This window comes from Anoplopoma fimbria, chromosome 8, assembly GCF_027596085.1.
Source record: "Anoplopoma fimbria isolate UVic2021 breed Golden Eagle Sablefish chromosome 8, Afim_UVic_2022, whole genome shotgun sequence".
Taxonomy (NCBI): Eukaryota; Metazoa; Chordata; class Actinopteri; order Perciformes; family Anoplopomatidae; genus Anoplopoma; species Anoplopoma fimbria.
Window position 1 is genome coordinate 20,669,633 of NC_072456.1, and position 17,763 is coordinate 20,687,395.

The window sequence follows — 17,763 nt, forward strand, 5'->3', positions numbered from 1 at the left end:
GTCTAAAAGTGCTTGAACTGAACTTGACCCAGAGACCTGGCTGCTGTCTCAGACAAATGTCAAAATACTTCCATAACTTTTCCTCAGGTGAAACATAGGCTCTAGTAGTAAAAAAACTAAAAACATCTAAGCGCTATCGATAAGTTATGCATGGGCTTCCCTAAGTTTCTTATGAAGCGGCAGCATGTTATTTGATCTACAAAAAAAACTCAAGATCTGGGAAAAGAGACAATAAATGAGTAGGGCCAGTATGTGTGAGACAGGGAGACACAGTGTGTGTGTGTGTGTGTGGGGTTGTGGGGGACTGATAAAGACAAAACCAAGAGACGAGAGGAGAACGGATTCCTTTCATGTTGTTTATCCTTGTTCAGTTCCAAAGAGCACCCTGTTATCTAGGTGAGCTGCCCTGACTCCTGCTCTGTAATCTCCGACCAGGCTGGGAATTAAAATTGCCACTGTCCCCTGGGTGGTCCCGCCAGCCTCCACTCACCAAAACATACGCCTCAATCTGCAAAAAAAAGAAAAAAGAAAGAAAGAAAGAGAGAAAGACAAGAACAAGACATTAGGAATAAGCTACAAAATGTAAAGCCGAGAGAGAGAGAGGATCCTAGGCCCAACGCTTCTCCCCGCTCATTCCTTATCCAACAATCATCCATCTGTGAAAGTGAGTATTGCTCTGTAGCAGCAGCGGGCCTTTATAGCTGCAAACATCAATAAACCGTCTGTCTGCACAGTTGCACAGTATATTTGGAGCCTTAGCTAACATTCCAAGAGAAATGACTCTCGCTTGGCTCCTGTAAATAGGTAACTGTACATTTCTCAGCATTCAGGGCAGACCAGGCTTCTCCTCTGAACTCCACCAATTAGAGACGGAAAAGTATGTTTTTGCTAGATATCATGTTTTCCTGTTGCCGAGGTGATATGGTAAAAAGGTGAATGTATCAGTTGTATAATGTAAACACAGATCTGGACATTGATAATTTGTATTTATTTGTGTTTTTGCAATACAGATCTAACCACATATCTTTTTTCTTTATGGTTTATTTGCCCGGCTGGCATCAAAGAGTGGGGTGTAGTGTTTGCAATGTTTTAAGGTGCAACTTTATTTCCTTCAACGTGAAATCTATTTTGACTTACCTTGTCATTTACTGGCCTCAGATCAGGGGTGACTGTGTAGACATTGATGAACACTGAAGGCAGAGAAAGAAACACAAGATTGTAACATGCAGCAGGTTTGCCCCCTTTTAAACATTATGTACATAAACTAGAATTTATTTTTCGGATCAATGAATCTATGGACCATCATGGATCAAATTATTAAACTGACTGTTGGAATTGATGTGATGATGCTTAAAAATTCTACATCCCAATCAGAATATAACCATACTTCCTATCAGGATCACCATCTTTCTTCTTCAGTTTGAACCCAGCATCAACATGACGGCATCTTTTCACAGATTTTTCATCAACCAAGTTTGATTCTATGACAAAATCCTAAAAATGAGCCTGAATACTGTGCATGTCTGTGCAGTGATTAACTGATTAACTAGCAGGTGCACAATGAGGGAACCTTTATGTTTGGGTTTGTAGACGGGCTTGTCAGTCTGGATGAAGACGGCTGTGCCCTTGCTCTCCACTGTGACGGTGGTGTAGTTGTGGAAGATGTAGCCTCCCTCTGTGAGGTGACGGTTCCCCCACACCTTCAGATGGGCCTGGCCTCTCAGCCCGGAGGGAACCTGGTGATCAAAAACACACACACACACACATATATATAAACACACACAAAAGCAAACACAAAGTGGATCAGGGATGGATTTACCAAAAGAAAAATGAGGTCAGTGGGGGAAGGATTTAAATGTTTACTGTAGGCCGCTGTACACAATTCACCTTGATTCAACATTTTTGATACATTCTTATAGAACAAAAGCCAAATAACAAAATTTAAACACTTTGAAGATGCAAAGCTTTCACACAGCCCACACTACACATGACTGTATTTCATGAGAATGAGGGTGGAGGTTACAGGGAGGGGAGAGACAGAGGGGGAAGAATCGAGTTGTGTATACTAGATTGATCTATTCCAGCCTTCGGGGGCGGCGGACCATACATGCACGTCAACAGCTGGTGCGTATTATATTGAGGCTGTTACCTTATTCCCAATGAATGAGCGGAGACAGATGTTGCATTACAAATAATGTTAGTGTTGATTTTCATGTTGCCTGAGGAATGCGTCCACAACGGACAAGGGGGCTCTCACTACTGTGCAGCTGTCACGGCTAAACGGCTACACATCTCTGGACGGGGCAGCGTGCATATCACTGTGGGAAGTTAAGTTAGACTCACCTTAAGTTTGATGGTGCCTTTATCTGGAATAGAGACAACAAGATATTTTAATGTGGGGTATTTTTTATTTTTGAGCATTTTTATCTACTTTTGTCTCAGTATAAACATCTGTATAACTGATATCCAGTAGCTATGACCGCTACTAGACTGGAAATCCAGCTGCAGCCCATCTCAATGCCACTCTGAGTTAGAGCAAGCACCATATATCAATGATGCTGTCAAACAAATCACACACTGTATACACAAAGTGGCTGGTGGGATGGGCCGAACTGATGCCTCCGATCAAAGATAACGTCCGTGGAAAAACCAGAGCCGGTCAGGAAGCACACGGTGAGGGCAAAGGTCAATCGGGGTTGTTCTTCAATCTATCGTGTGTTCCTGTGTGATCTCTACACATCCTTTCTCATGGTCTCATAGCTCAACTTGTAAGTGCAGATGCTTCCCAGTAAAAGTGATGCATCGTGCCAGTGTAAACCGTAGCTTTGTCCTCACCGAGCACTGAGCCGTGACTGTGGGCGACCGTCTGTCCCTTCACCGTCAGCTGCACCTGGACGCGTGTTTCTGCGACGGCGTTGAAGATGGTCACGCTCACGCTCTCGTCTACGCCCGCCCGAAACACCGAGGGTGCAGCGACCAAGTAACCCCTGTGAGAAGAGCAGGGGAGAGAGAGAGAGAGAGAGAGAGAGAGAGAGAGAGAGAGAGAGAGGTGGAGAGCAAAGGGGATGGAGGGAGGTGAGATGGAAGGAAGGAGAGCACAGGACATGAGAGTACACAGAGGAGGCGGAAAAGAGGTGACAAAACAGAGAAGGAGAGAAAACAAAGAGCCATGAGGAGGACATACGTGTATTTGCTGCATATGAAAAAATATAATATCGATCTACCATCTTGCAAGATGATACACAGGTAAACAGCTTTTTCTCCCTGAACTGCACGCATACACAACACAAACACACATACAAACAGGGACATTCCAATTGGATTTGTGCTGCGAGATCCGGTTTAATTGCAATAGGTTACCAGGGACACGGTACCTGTTGGCCAATGAGCTTTCTGCTCTAGTTTTCCCTCTGGGTGGTCTGGCACCTCTGACAGAACCTTGGCGTCTGTTTTGAAAAAATAACGACTGAGATTCCACACAGTCACTCTGACATTTAATTGAGGGAAGGAGCCTGTCACAGAGGTCACAGAGCAAAGGTCGTTCTTTGATGCTTATCAACGGGAGGGGAAAAAAGGCCAATTTAAGTTTTAGTTGGATGAAAGAATATGCCATCTGGCGCTGAGGGACTTTATCTTACAGGTAGCAAAGACAGAATTGTAATAGTTTTTATTTGTAAAGCGCTTTTCCAGAACCAAAGCGCCAGCTTTAGGGACTCTAGTACGCTCAGTCCTTTAAACTAAATCCGTAGTGTGGCCTGTTAGGGGTTACGTAAGGGGCATGAGGAGCAGTTTAAGGATAATTTATGAAATGAGGTTGTAGCCCATTTGCTTCTCAAGAAAAACATGACAAAACAAAAGTGATGTGTTGTGTTGTATCCAAAAGGTACCTGATTTGAGAAAAGAAGACCCAGTCCTAAATGAATTATGCCACCCACATGTGGCAGACTATGTACCTGAAACAATATAAGCCTATATATTTCCTTCTTTGTTTCAGCCCTAAACCAAGTAATTCCAACTCTAGTTTTTTTTAAGGCAAATATGCCAACTCACCCCCTGAAAACTTTTCTGAAGATCACACAAATTAGGAATGAGCAAAGCCTCGAGCGCAAACCCAATTGCATGCCTGAGAGAAGGATCAGGTGGTTGGCATTACAGCACTTCAGCATTACAGCCGGAGGCAACTGCAGTTCCTGAGAGAGAAAGTCATGAGAAAATCCCCCTGGAAAATAAGGCTTCGGGAGAAGGAAGATAATACGAGGAAATTGACTCTGCCCGTTTGATCTACAGTGAGTTTAACCAGCTCTCGGATGAGCCCGGATCAGGTGGTGGAGACCACGCTTATTTCAGTCACATGGCTCCATGTACTCAACTTCTCATTGTTTTTCCCCCAACTTTTCTCCTCAGCTGAGAGCTGGTCAGTTCCTGAGAGGGATTTGTGCTCTCTTTTGTAGGTGAAGTCTTAAACAGCCAGTTCTTTTTTAGTTCAGTCACATGGTTTAATGCTCTTCGCCTGTTTGCCCAAATTTCACCCTCAGCTGAGCTGTTTAATACTTAACAACTATTTTAGCTCTCCTTTGCAAATCACACTTGCATTTGTCAGTTTTTTTTGTTGTTAATTCACAGAGCTGCACTCAATCCCTCCCCCCTGAAATATTTGTTTACATCTCATACCAGTAACACATCTTTCAAGGTAGGATTTAAGCTCCAGAGCTGCTCACAGCAGCCTCACTGATGACATCAAAGAGACAAAAGTCCTTAATAAAATGAATTCAATATTCTACTGTCAAACCTGTGATTTTAATCTTAATTTTTAACCTCTGCGAAAACTGCATATATTCCAGCCATCACAATAAAAATGATCAGAGCAGGCCACCTTTCTATGTATCACTTTGTATAACTGATCACAGGTCCAATAACACAGCAGTGATTGGAAAACTCAATGGCAAGGTGCTGTGATAGTACAATGCTATCATCAGAAATGACATGGAATCCTCACATATAACATAATAGGACAATCTCACAGATTAGGTCAGTGATTAATACACTGGAAAAATGTGTAATTTAACATTCAAGATGTTTTCTGCACATATGTCAATCATAATTCTAACGTTATTATGACCACACAGACTTTTCCCCATTGTATCTAGAATGCTGAGGCTGAGTTTAAAGTTCCTGCATGTAACAGCTCTTGTGTGAGAGCATCAGAACGGCTTGCAGAGAGTTTAAAGCTCTTCACTACGCTCCTCTTCATCAGACACAGCATGCAACACGGACTGACTACTTACTGTCTTTCTTGTGCAGAACTTCTGCTCACGTTGCAGATGAACAAAGTCCATGATAGACTCAAAGCTGTCAGAGACCACCGCAACATGTTGGCCTCAGTGACCGAGACTCGGGCTGGATATCGGCTTATCTCTCCCCCCCACCCCTCCTCCTCTGGAGGACTTCGGGGTCTTCCGACTCTACCGAGAAGTTCAAATGAAATGTATCAGTGTGTGTCTCCAGCTCTCTCTCTATCTCTCTCTCCCTCTCCCTCTCTCTCCCTCCGCCTATCTATCCATTGAGGCTGGTTGGCATGGTAGGTAGGTGTGCACAGCTTCGTCCGGAACCCAAAAAAAAGATCAACTTTTTTTTGTAATCATCCCACTTCGCCAAAAATCCAGTTCCAAGCAAATCTTTCTTCTTCTTTTTTTTTTTTTTTTTTTTTTTTCTTCTCTCTCTTTCTTCCTTTTTTTTTAGAGCCCCGAGAACACGGACAGTCCTCTCCCATGTGCCTTCACCCGCCCCGGTTCCGTTCTCTCATATTTCAGCATTACAAATTGTTAAGCGTCCTCCCACTTCAGCGAGCACAAATGTCACTGTGGAAGCATTGTTTGACATGTAAAAAAACAAACAAACAAACAAAAAAAGACAACAACAACTCCGTGCAAAACTATTGCTTCCCCGATAGTTCCTTCATAGTGATCTAGTCGGTGTCTCTCTCTCTCTCCCTCTCTGTGTTTTTTCCTCCCACAGCAGAGAGTCAGCAGGCGATCTGCGTCCGGCTGCGCTCCATTCACCTCAATAGCTCCTCTCACTTCTGAGCTGCAGGATCATGACTAACCCTCAGTGCTCACAACACGATAAATTACCTGCACATTTCACATACTTCTGGTCCGGCTGACAACTCAGGAGGATTTACCAGCTGCAACTAGTTCCCTCTGCGATGGAAAACATCTTAAAACTGTGAAAGAAAAAGATAAAAAAAAGAAAGAAAGAAAAAAAAAAAAACACACACACACGCACAAAACAAGCTTTTTAAAAGAAAGATTACAAAAATGTTAGTCAATTCTTTTTTTTAATGTTTGTTTGTGTCCTCTACAGATATCTGCTGCCCTCAAGTGGTAAAAGGGCTTAACTGCAGTTAAGTCTCCAAGTTGAAATGATGAGAAAGGAGACATTTCTTTTTTTTAAAGGTAACAAATATTTATTTAAATGCTTCTGAGGTACTTCTTTGATGAGAGTGAATGAACACTGTTGCACAGTAGTTTTTTTTACAGGTTTTCTGAAATGCTTTAAAAAAACACAATATGGCATCAACATAACATGAAACAGAACATGAGCAGTAAAGAGTAACATTATAAAAAAGTGATTCACATCTTTAAGTAATTCAGGCACCAAGTGCATGATGGGGATGAAAAAGCACCATGGACTGAGGGGAGTAGTGGAAACCGGAAACCAAGAGAGAACTTGTTTTCCTGAGTTTAGCTTTTCTCAGTTGGAGCATTGCCAAGAGCTCAACAAAAGCCCTGACCCTTATGTTGAACATGTGTCCTAGAAAGAAGCTCCAAGGCTCAAATCCAATAACAAGACTAGAAAGATCAAAACACTGCTGACGTATATCTAGACTCCATTTTAAATCCCTGCCAGTGGAAATGATCACCCCGTGGAGGGACATATACATAATCAAACATCGCTTTACTTGTATTAACGTTGTACTCCTTTTATTTGTCTCAAGCTCAGCCGTGAATGATGTTCCCAACACTGAGGTTTCTCTGTTTCGTCGCCACGATGTTGTGATACAGTTTGCAGTGCAGTTTCCCTTGTTCGGGCTCAGTGAAAGCAGCCTTGGAGAAAACCAATTGGTTGTCCTGGTTAACCACCACGCCATGCGCCTGACAGAGTCGGGCTGCGAGTGGCGTGTCTAAGGACAAGAGCTGAGCCAGTCCATCCAGAGGGAAGCGGCAGTTGCGGCTGCTGAATCCGTGGCTGTAAATTAGAAGCAGATCTCGACCGCAGGTCACCAGGTGACGGTGCAGAGCGCAACTCTGTAGGAAGTTCAACCTCCGAGCCAACCGGAGCAAACGTACGGGGTTTCGCTCCAGAAAAGCTCGGTTGATGTTAAGAGCGAGTGTGATGGCGGGAGAGCTGCGGAGACGCTTGGGGAGCTCCATGATGTGCTGTGTGGCACGAGCTGAACCTGGGGGAGACAAGAAAAATGTAAACATGCATGAAGAAATTAAAATCTGATTTATTTGCTGTTGTTGTTGTTGTTGTTTTTTAACTGCTGATGGCTTTTTAAAATCTATTATTTCAGTGTGAAAACCACTGACTGGGGTTACATTTGATGCCAACGAAAACTTATTCTGGGAAGGACTGCTCAACAGACCAACCTTTGCATCAGATCTCTGCATTAATAGCCTGCTTATGTCATTTAAAGGATAAGTAAAAATGCATGCAAATGCACCACCAAAAAGGTAAAAGTTGTATTAAACACAGTGACAAACCTAAGTTGTACAGCAGACCAAGAGCTTGCATCTCTTCCTGGTTGGGATGCGGTCCTGTTCCAGTTGCGTAGCAATCCAGCAGCCAGCTCAGATTCTCCTGTAGGTGTGTGTCGTTGATGCGTGGGTCGTAGAGCCGCAGGGGCTCACCGCACATCCGAAAAGAGGCATAGATGAGGAAACGCACTGTCCGCTCCAAAATGGCCACACAGTTCAGACCGGAGACCCTCTGGATGATCATGTCCTGTTTCACGCCACGCATCCGATCAAAGGCGAAGTTGTACACCTGGAAGTGACAAGTTACATTTATGTTAATATGTGTTGTGAGGAGTTTTATATGTATTCATTCATGCAACTTCAACATCACAGTTTTCTTACTGCACAAGTGACAAATGAGCCATATCAGAATAACATTTACTAGCCAGAATTCTAATGTTTCATCTCAGTTTTTCTGCAAAAGATCATTTACGTAAATTCTATGGCCATTGGACACTGTTAGGCACCATAAAACCCAGCTTGTGCAATGAAATGAGTGATGCCCTGTGTGTCCAAAGGCCAAACATTTACTCATTGCTATAAGGTCATTTGGGGCCTTTTTGGTATTCCGAAGAATAGGTTGCTGGTCTGGAAATATACTGTGTGTGGTTTTAGAGGATGCTTACATGAAGCTATGCGTAAAGTAAAACATAATTGTTCCAAAAGTTCCAATTCCCTTAATAAATGACCTACGGTTTTCTTGTGAAAACTCACCTCAGTCCATGGACGCAGGTGAGGGGAGGCAGCGATGTCATCAATAAGATAACACACAGTTTTCAGTAACACTGCAGGTGGACGTAGATCAGTGGGGTTTGTCGAGTCTTTCCCGGCTGCTGGTCTGGAATACTCTTTGATGGCACGCAGGGGGTCTCCTCTGGGCCGCCGGTCTCTCTCCGTGCCTGCCAACAACTCAAAGCGGTGAAGGCGGTTCTGCAGCTCACGGTCCCGCAGCTCACGAGCAGGGCACATGGTCTGGCAGGTCCCTCTGGGCACGGTTTCTTTCCCATGGTGCTCGCGTCTCTCATCCTCCTCCTCCCCCTGTCTCACCTGAGGTTTGCCTTGGCCTCGCCATTGTTCTTCTGTCCTCTGTCTCCATTCTCCTCCTCCTCCTCCTCCTCCTGCTGGTGCATCCCTCCTCTGAGAGAGAGAGCTGCTCGAGAGAAACAGGTTGTTTGTTAGCTGGAAATGTAGTCCAATAGGAATCTGATACAATAAGCAACAAGTATGGCTTCTCCTCTTGTGGTCGACATCTGACCCATGGACACATCACAGCTATGTTTGACTCACTTCTGCTCTGACTAGTTAGATTTTCCTGTAAAGTTATAGATTTACTTGTGTAACACAGAATATATTTAAAAGTTGCCTTTATCTACCAGTATGCAAACTGAGTCTACTTCATCCTATCCATGTACCACAACCCACCCATCCATCTTTGAAGTTCAGGTTTAATTTAGCTGCATTTGTTCTGCCAATCTTACATTAATGTGACTCTGAAATAGCAATAATTAGTTGTTTGATTATTGCTGTGATTCTAGCAGCAACATTTGGCCTGATAGTATCTGGTAACACTGTAACCTACTGGTAGCTGTAAGATGCTAATGTTGACTGCACTACCATTAAGGCATTAGCTAGCTTCAGCAGCTAGCTTGCTAACAAATAACAAATAACGCGCGAATTACGTCACTATCATCGAACAGTACGCAAGTTAAGTAAGCAAACTATCATCACAAATTAGAAAATGTGTCTTTGTATGCCATTTGACATGAAATGCTTAATATGTGAACAAAAAAAAAACAACATGTACTCACATGCGACGAGGCGCTCTCCTGCGGTTCATTGGTCCTAGAACAGACCGCGCGTCACTCCCCAGGCTCAGCCAATAAGAACGCGTCTGTGTTGTTTTGACGTGACGTCACATCCGGAATAGGCGCGACGGTTCGAAGCGGAGCAGTATAAAAAGACGGCCCTGGTTTGAAGTTTGAAGGCAGGAGGAGCTTGGAAATGAACTATACAAAAAAAGTAGTATAGTTTTATAAATCCCCAAAAAATTTCAAAAACAAGCTACTGTTACATTTATTTTAAGACAAATTAAATAGAATAAATATCCATATAACTGAACTTCTAAATCAAATCTTTTAATTAGTTTGTGATAGTTTTCAGTTATCAAGCGAACATAAATCAAACATGGACTTAAACTTGTCCATGCCTTATAACTCTTCTCAGAGAAGCCTATTTGTTTCACCAGAAGCAAGACAACATTCAAAAAAAAATATTTGCAAACATATTTAAGTAAACTAGAATATAATTTTCTTGCATGTTGTTGCTTTGCTTTAAAAAGGTCGTACAATTGTTCAATTAAATTTTTTATTGGTTCTAGTTGTATTTATTACCAATGTTACATCAATAAAAGTATTAAAAAGTATCAGTCATTATTTAGCATTTACAATACATCACAATACAGCTGCAAAGAAATCAGACTGCATACATAAAAAAAAACAAGACACAAGAGGTACAAATATATGTAAAATGGGGGAAAGTATGGGTTGGGGGGGGGGTATCCAAAGTGCATGTACTGTGTATCCCATGCTGCGTGGTATCCTTCACTGTTTGGGGCAGAAGAGCTGGTGGGTTCTTGCAGTCCCGAGCTGTTCTTCCTCCTTGGCCTGCTGGACATGGATGGTGTGGCGGCAGACCAATGTTGACAGCTCCAGCAGCTCTGAAAATGTACTAGAATGATGGGGGGAAAAAAACAATGTTTGAGTACAAGTGCAAGCTGGTTGAAGACAGGTTACATTTTTAAAAAGGTACTGAATACTAAATGACTGTAATGTAATGTAATGTAATGTAAAAAGGTACTGAATACCTGCCAAGATCAGTTCTTTATAAGTAAGAAACTGTTTTGTTTCTAGGGCTGGCTTCGACAAAATAAATTCTTAGTAGTGTAACATCCTGATTTAATTGACATATCTATGAAAGAGAGATTTGCTCAGAAGTTTCTAGGAACTAAGTCATACAGAATTTTTAAAAAAAGCATTAAAAATGACAATAGTAATCTCAGTCGACAAAGACCAAAATGGCAGCCCTACTTGTTTCAGCGATATATATATATTCAAAATGAATATATCTTTAAAGAAGACTTTGTCATGAACAGTTATGACAAAGCATTGATATCATAAAGTGAAATCTTCTGGGAAGGAACAAAAGGGGAACTAGAAAGGTGCAGATCTCTGCCAGGTGTGTCTGCAACGACCATGACCACCACTGCAACAATGTGCGATTTAATGAATACAACCCAAATTTGGCACTGAGGTGCACACTGACAGACGCACACACATGGGCGAGCGATGGCATAATTCTCCTAGCGTAGACAATAATTGATGAAAACGTTGACACATAGCAGATCAAGTATTCACAGCATCACCAGGTTACGAAAAGACAAGTTCTCTATATATGTGCCTACCCTGACAGCTGCTGACTGATGGTCTTTGATGTTGTTTTCATGTCTCTAAGGCACTCTAGAGAAGTGCTGTTGTCCTTATGATCTCCCTCTGTGCACTCCATCAGCAACGTCTCACTCTCCTTCAGGCAAGCCTCAGCTTTATCTGAAAGGAGGAGATACAAGTGGATTATAATTATATTTGTCATAAGTCCATGCCAAATACATTTGACACACATCTTTTAAGGTTTACACGAGCACATACAAAAGGAAATAACGTACAATGACCGACAAATTACTACAGCACACTTATATCTGCCAAGGTCAAAGTTTTTTAAATATTAGAGATTACTGTATTTGTTTAGTCCGTATTCATATCATAGGTTTGAAGAGAAAACGACAAGGTTGGAGAAAGGTGATATCACATAGTTCCATGCACCAATTAGAATTTACCAATTAAGGAATGAGTATTAGATCATAGTTTTTATGTTTAAAGTTGTTATGTCATGTTGCCAGGGACATTCTGATCAAAACATGTACACACAGTCCTGATGTAGCTGATTAGAAGATTTGTTTTGTCTGTTAAAGTCATTTATTTATGATTAACAATGTCGTTTTTTTGAAAAAAAAATTGTATAACTTTGAATCATAGTAACAACAACAACCTAGGAATTCCCTTCTGTCCCCGTCGATGTAGAAATTCTTGACAGGCAGCTCATGTCGCGTGGTGTCAACAGCTGTGGCGAAAGACTTGTAGTTTTTTGTGAATTGCTTGGCAGTTTCAGCCACAGGAGTCAGAGCGGCGATCTGATGGAACATGATAACATTAGAAGGATGCACTCATAATATCATACACACAGCGCACACATTTTTATTTACATTCTAACATACAATTCATCTATTCACCAGCTGTTTTAAATGTAGTTAATTATCAATCAACACAGATGTGACCCAACAAGCCTAAATGGAGTATGAGTTTGCAAAAGTAGCAAAGAGTCTCCAGTGATAAATGTCTCAGTTTTTGTGTTATGATTCTCCACCATAGGGATGGATAGTTTAAATATAAAATCACGTAAGAAACCTTTCTGAACTATAAGTTTGTTGATGTTTAGTAAGGAGGCAACATTTTAGTTATGTCTTTCACTACGATCTTGAGCAAAGACACTGGGCAAAAAAAGAAGGAATTTCAGTCTTTTTTTTGACTATTTTAACATGCAATACATTTTTTCTAACAGAGAGACAACATGTCTAAAGAGGTCCTTACAAAAGGAGGGGATTTCCTTACCTGTAAATCCAGCAGCTCATTCACTAGCCTGTCCTTTTCCATGAGGAGGTAGTGACGTTTCTTCTCCTGGACCACATTATGCAGCGCCTCTTCTTCCTCCATTTCCTGCATGAGCCTTGCCTCTGCCTCAGCCTCAGCCTTTGCAGTATTGCTCTCCATCTACATCAAAAAGATTACAACATGTGACTCTGACAAAAGGGTTTATTCCCCACAGAACACAGCGGACAAGCCACTAAAAACGACCATGATTACATTTTATTGTACACTGATTTAACAAAGCAGAATATCAGATAAACGTATATGTTAGACTGACTCACCTTAGCTGTGAGGTAGGCCAGTAAGACGGTTTGCATCTCAATGATCCTCTTATCATTCTCTGGATTTCTCTCGGGCTGAACTGCATTTTCAATAATCGTCTTTTCTTAAAGAGATTAAAAAAAAAAAAAAAAAATGTTATATGACACTTATTTGTAAATAACTTTCAAAATGTTAAGATTTTAAATCACCTTACCTTTAATGACTGAAATATCAAAATTTGGTCGAAAGCAGTGTTCATCTGAGAAAGTGGACTGCAGAATACTTCTCCCAAGCAATGAATGCTCAGTTTCTCGTGACATAATTGCTGTAAGGAAAATAACATGAAAACACTCAACAGCCATCCATAATTCTCATTTTGACAAAGTTACAGACTCAATCAGAATTCAGGGGAATTAGCAAGTAAGTTACTAAGAACATCTTTGCATTTCTGGGTTTCCCGGCAATATTTTAAGGGAATAATTCACAATCTAAGCATCAACAACTGCCTTTACACCTAAATATAAAAACCCTCTTTAAAGCAGTTTAAGTTTAACATAATTGATCCTAGAGCACACTACAATTACCTTAGCCGATTGATTTAAATTCACATTATCAAAATGAGAAATTAACTCATCTCTCATGAACAACTGTGCGAGTTCACATTCACAGTTATCACCATAGGAAGTACTTACATGTTGCTAGAGCCTGTGGGGCCATTGAGCGTCTTGGTGGAGTGCCCACCCTCGGTTTGACACCACTGGGTTTAGGTGAGGAAGGTCTCAGCGGAACAGCAAAAGACTCGTTGGTCAATGAGTTACTCTGTTAATAGTTGTTGGGGTGCAATAAGATACAGATGTTTAACATAAAAAATGTGACAACAGAGTATTGGCAGGTCTACATCCTTACTGAGTTGGAATACCACAAGTGAAACACATACTATTTGATACATAAACATAAAAAAATAAAACAGTAATACCTTTGAAAGAGATGACTTCTCAGCAGACTGCATGTATCGAGACTTGACGATGGTTCCACTTGCTAAAGATTGATGAAAAGACATTAACAAAGAAATGCCAAAGCTTAGTAAAAACCTATTTTAACATATCTGTACACATCTCATATGATTGATATGATATCAGCTACACATCTCATATGATTGATATATCAGCTACACATTTCCCTCAAAAATAAGGAAAAACATTGTTTAATAATACCAACAAACTCGGAAAAAAGAAGCCAGTTAAGATGAGCACAATTACTGTACTGTTTTTGATATTGAATATTATAAAGATTTGAAGATCACCGCACAAAGCAGTATATCATATCAGTTCTGGAACATATTGAGTATATGGGTGGACAGAGAAAAAGAAGATTTTGTTACAAAAATTTCTCATCAATGGGATATTAAAATCACCACAATTCAAGCTGATTTATAAAAGGTAATAATTGTAGAGATTGTTTTAAAACACTGTTAGTGAACTGTATGGGAATTTGTTGGAATAAGACTAAGAGTATAAAGTACCAGTTAAAAGTTTGGACACACCTTCTCATTCAACTACTTTGAAGAATCTAAAATATAAAACATATTCTGGTTTGTTGAGCATTTGTTTGTTTACCACATAATTCCATATGTGTTCCTTCATAGTTTGGATGTCTTCAATATTAATCTACAATGAAAAAAAAAAAATAAAAATAAAGAAAAACCATTGAATGAGAAGGTGTGTCCAAACTTTTGACTGGTACTGTAAGTGTGTCATGTCTGATTAGTGACAGCACTATACTCAAACTAACAACAAGCCTTTATGAACACTGAATACTTACATTTAACACTTTTCTTCCCATTTCCAGGGATGCTGGGTTTACTAGCAGTGCTGCCACTTTTCGAGCTGAAAACAAACCAAAAAAAGGAGTCAAATTAGAAAAAGACAGGAATGAGAGCAACAATTACAAAATAAAAGATGGCGTTGTTTTGTTTTGTTTTTTTTAGAAAACGAGCTAAACACTTTATTGTTTCCAATTCACAACAACACAAAGGCGTGCACAAGTATTAGATGTGTGTTTGATCCAGCAGTGTGAACAGGTGACGTTTCTGCTCATAGAGTATTAACTAAACTAGCTTAGCACGACTAGCTCTCTTCTGACGTCACATTCAATCCTCCTAAAAAAATAAACTGGTCACAAATCTGAGAATTACACGAAACTCGATTAAAAAGACAGAAGAAAATACCGACGTCACCTTTTAGCGTCGGTGGAGGTACTTTTCAAACCACTTGGCACTGTTGATGTTCTTCTCGACGCCATAATGTTTTGAAGCAAACCGCCTGTACGCCCGTTTTTATAAACCGGTGGAAACAAGAAGGGATACGTTCGTTCCGCTCTTCTTCTTTGTGTATTTGTGGCGGATTTAAAGCGACACTGAAAAGTGTCTGCTCACATCTGCTGTAGTGACTGTGTTAAATGTATTTTTTCTTTTTGCAATAGCTTTAACACGATTTCTGAAACTACCACCCTCTTTGTCAAGATACAACACAAAAACTCATACAGAAAATACAAAATACCTTACATATCATGCTCGAGAAAGCACTTCCAAATGTAATAAACTCTTCCAAAATGATACTTTTGAAGCCCAACTTTACATAACAACACTAAATAAATAGCTCTTTCCACATGCCAACTGCAAACGGATGTGCCTAATATAAAACACTATTATTTAATGTAAATGTGTAGCATGATGCAAATATAGACTATGGACACAAGTGCAAAGGGGAATCAAACACATTTGTTTATTCTCAATTATCGTATACTCATTACAGTATCAGACCAAGAAATAACTGAAGATCAACAAAGTTACTGTATTGTACTGTAAACAACGTACAATATATTGTAACTAGGCTACAGTCCTCTAACTCTCTCTCCAAATTTGGCCTCTGTTATTGTGCACACCAAATAGCAAACCTGAATCCTATTTATAGTGTTCAAGCTCTGGTTTCTAAGTGATCTAATTGTAAACAGGTGTTTTCTCCTGTGCATTCTCAGTGCACGTGGTTGATAATTGAGTGTGATATATGGTGCTTATGGTTAAGCATACCAGGTAAATAGATAGGCTACATTGGTAAGTGGTTTCAATAATTGAAACTGTATTATACTGTTTATTAATAATTTTGTACCCTCCTTCTCCTCCTCCTCTCTCTCTCTCTTTCTCTCCCCCTTCCTCTTACTGCCTTCTCCTTTGGAAAGTTCTCATAAAAGAGATGAACTACTATTTATAGTGCTAAGGCTCAGGCTGATTGGTGTGCAATTAGTGTAAATGTTTTCATGCGTGTCGATGTTGCCGATTCCAGGTCTTTCTTGCATTTTTAATAGAAGTGTCTTCACAAATTGCAAAAGATTTCATTTTTAAAAGTGGGTTTCTAATGTAAGAAGCAGTGTGAAGCTTTTATGTAAGAAGTGTGTTGCAGAGTTTCAAACAAAGTGCAAAGCAGAAAACTTGTTTGTACTGCATTTGTTATCACTCATAATTATTTTTATAATATCTTAGTTATTATTTCTCTCATTATGGCAGACAGTGAATGAAACCAAATAGAATATGGCAGCACCCATGGTGATTTTTTTCTTGGATGTGAGATAATTTTGGAATTCACAGCTGAAAGCCCTACATTGTTCAAATAATTTGCATATTATACCTCAAACCCAAAGTATTTGATCCCACGGAGCCATTCACTAATTTATTATCAATGGTCAGACAAAAATGTAAGATGATGACATTATCATTTCTTATAGTTCTGATTTCCAGTTTGTGGAGATAGATGTTTATTTTAGAGATAAAGTCGTCAGATGAAGCTCAATGTTGTTTGAGGGTGGATTTTCCTTCTAACTTCATGACAATGACCTGATCCCTGATTCCAAATTTGATATAACTCTTACATTTATGGTCATCATATAGTTACAGCCAGTTCTATGTATACTTCACTATTGCATTCATTTGTACAGTTGTTCACATTATTGTGACCAGACGCCATAGGGGCACCTGTTGGAGAAATAATGCAACATCTGCTTTGACATTGACAGCAGGGAATATCAAAAGCTACATTTGCACAGTCTCACCACTAGATGGGTGTGAGGCTCTACAATCCTCTCAAGTTCCAATATACTTTCAGTCTGCACAGACTTCATTAAAGATTCTGTCTCCCTGCTTCGTGTTTTCGGCTTAACAAGTTCTCCTACCTGCAGTTTGCTGGTTGTTTGTGTGCACACGTCTTAAAGAACATAATGGGTGCTGATCCCACCTGTCTGAGCCGATCTCGGACAACAGGAAGGACAATGTGGGGAGAGCGGGTGTGGGACTGGGTGGTAAACATCGTCCAGCAACCTCTATCCTAAGTCACATCCACAGACATGGATGGATAAACCAGTGGGGGTGGAGAGAGAAAAAAATGCTTCTGGCTTGAGTTTAATATTTGTACTCATACTGTATTGCAAATAGTATTTTAGATATCATTTTTTAACAGTAGTTAAAATAGATTTGTATACGGCGTGCATGGCGGATGACATCCAGGTGGTTTTATTCTGACCTTTCTGCTTTAATGAATTTTCATGATAAAGGTTGAACATTTGGGCTTGGCACTCAAACAAATATCTCACAAATACATGCCTGTATTTGTGTGTGTGTGTGTGTGTGTGTGTGTGTGTGTGTGTGTGTGTGTGTGTGTGTGTGTGTGTGTGTGTGTGTGTGTGTGTGTGTGTGTGTGTGTGTGTGTGTCCAATCAGCCTGTGTAAAGGCCGGGCCTTATCATTGCTCTCCTCTCTCTCTCCCTCTCTCTCTCAGTGTAATAAAGCCTTGAGGCTGTGTGTCCGCATGCTGGCTGTCCATCTCTCACCACCAGGCAATGCCAGCACCAATAGCTGCCTTTGAGGTGGAAAACAAGTGCCGTTGATGATGGAAACAC

The 17,763-nt window shown here is 40.5% G+C and overlaps 3 protein-coding genes across 3 annotated transcripts in view; all 3 read right to left on the minus strand.

Moving 5' to 3' along the window:
• The window catches only part of cpamd8 (C3 and PZP like alpha-2-macroglobulin domain containing 8), a 41,385-nt gene extending 35,282 nt beyond the window's left edge, over positions 1 to 6,103 (minus strand). The window contains 6 exon segments of the mRNA XM_054602791.1: positions 491 to 508; positions 1,138 to 1,190; positions 1,571 to 1,736; positions 2,344 to 2,366; positions 2,836 to 2,987; positions 5,286 to 6,103. Coding sequence (XP_054458766.1) covers positions 491 to 508; positions 1,138 to 1,190; positions 1,571 to 1,736; positions 2,344 to 2,366; positions 2,836 to 2,987; positions 5,286 to 5,371 — 498 coding nt within the window. The 5' untranslated portion in view covers positions 5,372 to 6,103.
• Positions 6,104 to 6,417: 314 nt separating this feature from the next.
• sac3d1 (SAC3 domain containing 1) lies at positions 6,418 to 9,706 on the minus strand. The gene is made up of 4 exons (XM_054603225.1): positions 9,608 to 9,706; positions 8,514 to 8,949; positions 7,767 to 8,049; positions 6,418 to 7,459 (listed from the first exon to the last, which is right to left on the minus strand). The coding sequence occupies exons 1-4, from the start codon at positions 9,634 to 9,636 to the stop codon at positions 6,999 to 7,001; spliced, it is 1,209 nt and encodes a 402-aa protein (XP_054459200.1). The 5' UTR covers positions 9,637 to 9,706; the 3' UTR covers positions 6,418 to 6,998.
• A 448-nt stretch (positions 9,707 to 10,154) lies between these two features.
• On the minus strand, positions 10,155 to 15,177 carry haus8 (HAUS augmin like complex subunit 8). Its single transcript, XM_054603291.1, has 10 exons — positions 15,054 to 15,177; positions 14,639 to 14,703; positions 13,794 to 13,855; positions 13,510 to 13,636; positions 13,032 to 13,142; positions 12,838 to 12,941; positions 12,521 to 12,679; positions 11,901 to 12,042; positions 11,260 to 11,401; positions 10,155 to 10,526 (listed from the first exon to the last, which is right to left on the minus strand). The coding sequence occupies exons 1-10, from the start codon at positions 15,116 to 15,118 to the stop codon at positions 10,400 to 10,402; spliced, it is 1,104 nt and encodes a 367-aa protein (XP_054459266.1). The 5' UTR covers positions 15,119 to 15,177; the 3' UTR covers positions 10,155 to 10,399.
• Between the last annotated feature and the right edge of the window lie 2,586 nt (positions 15,178 to 17,763).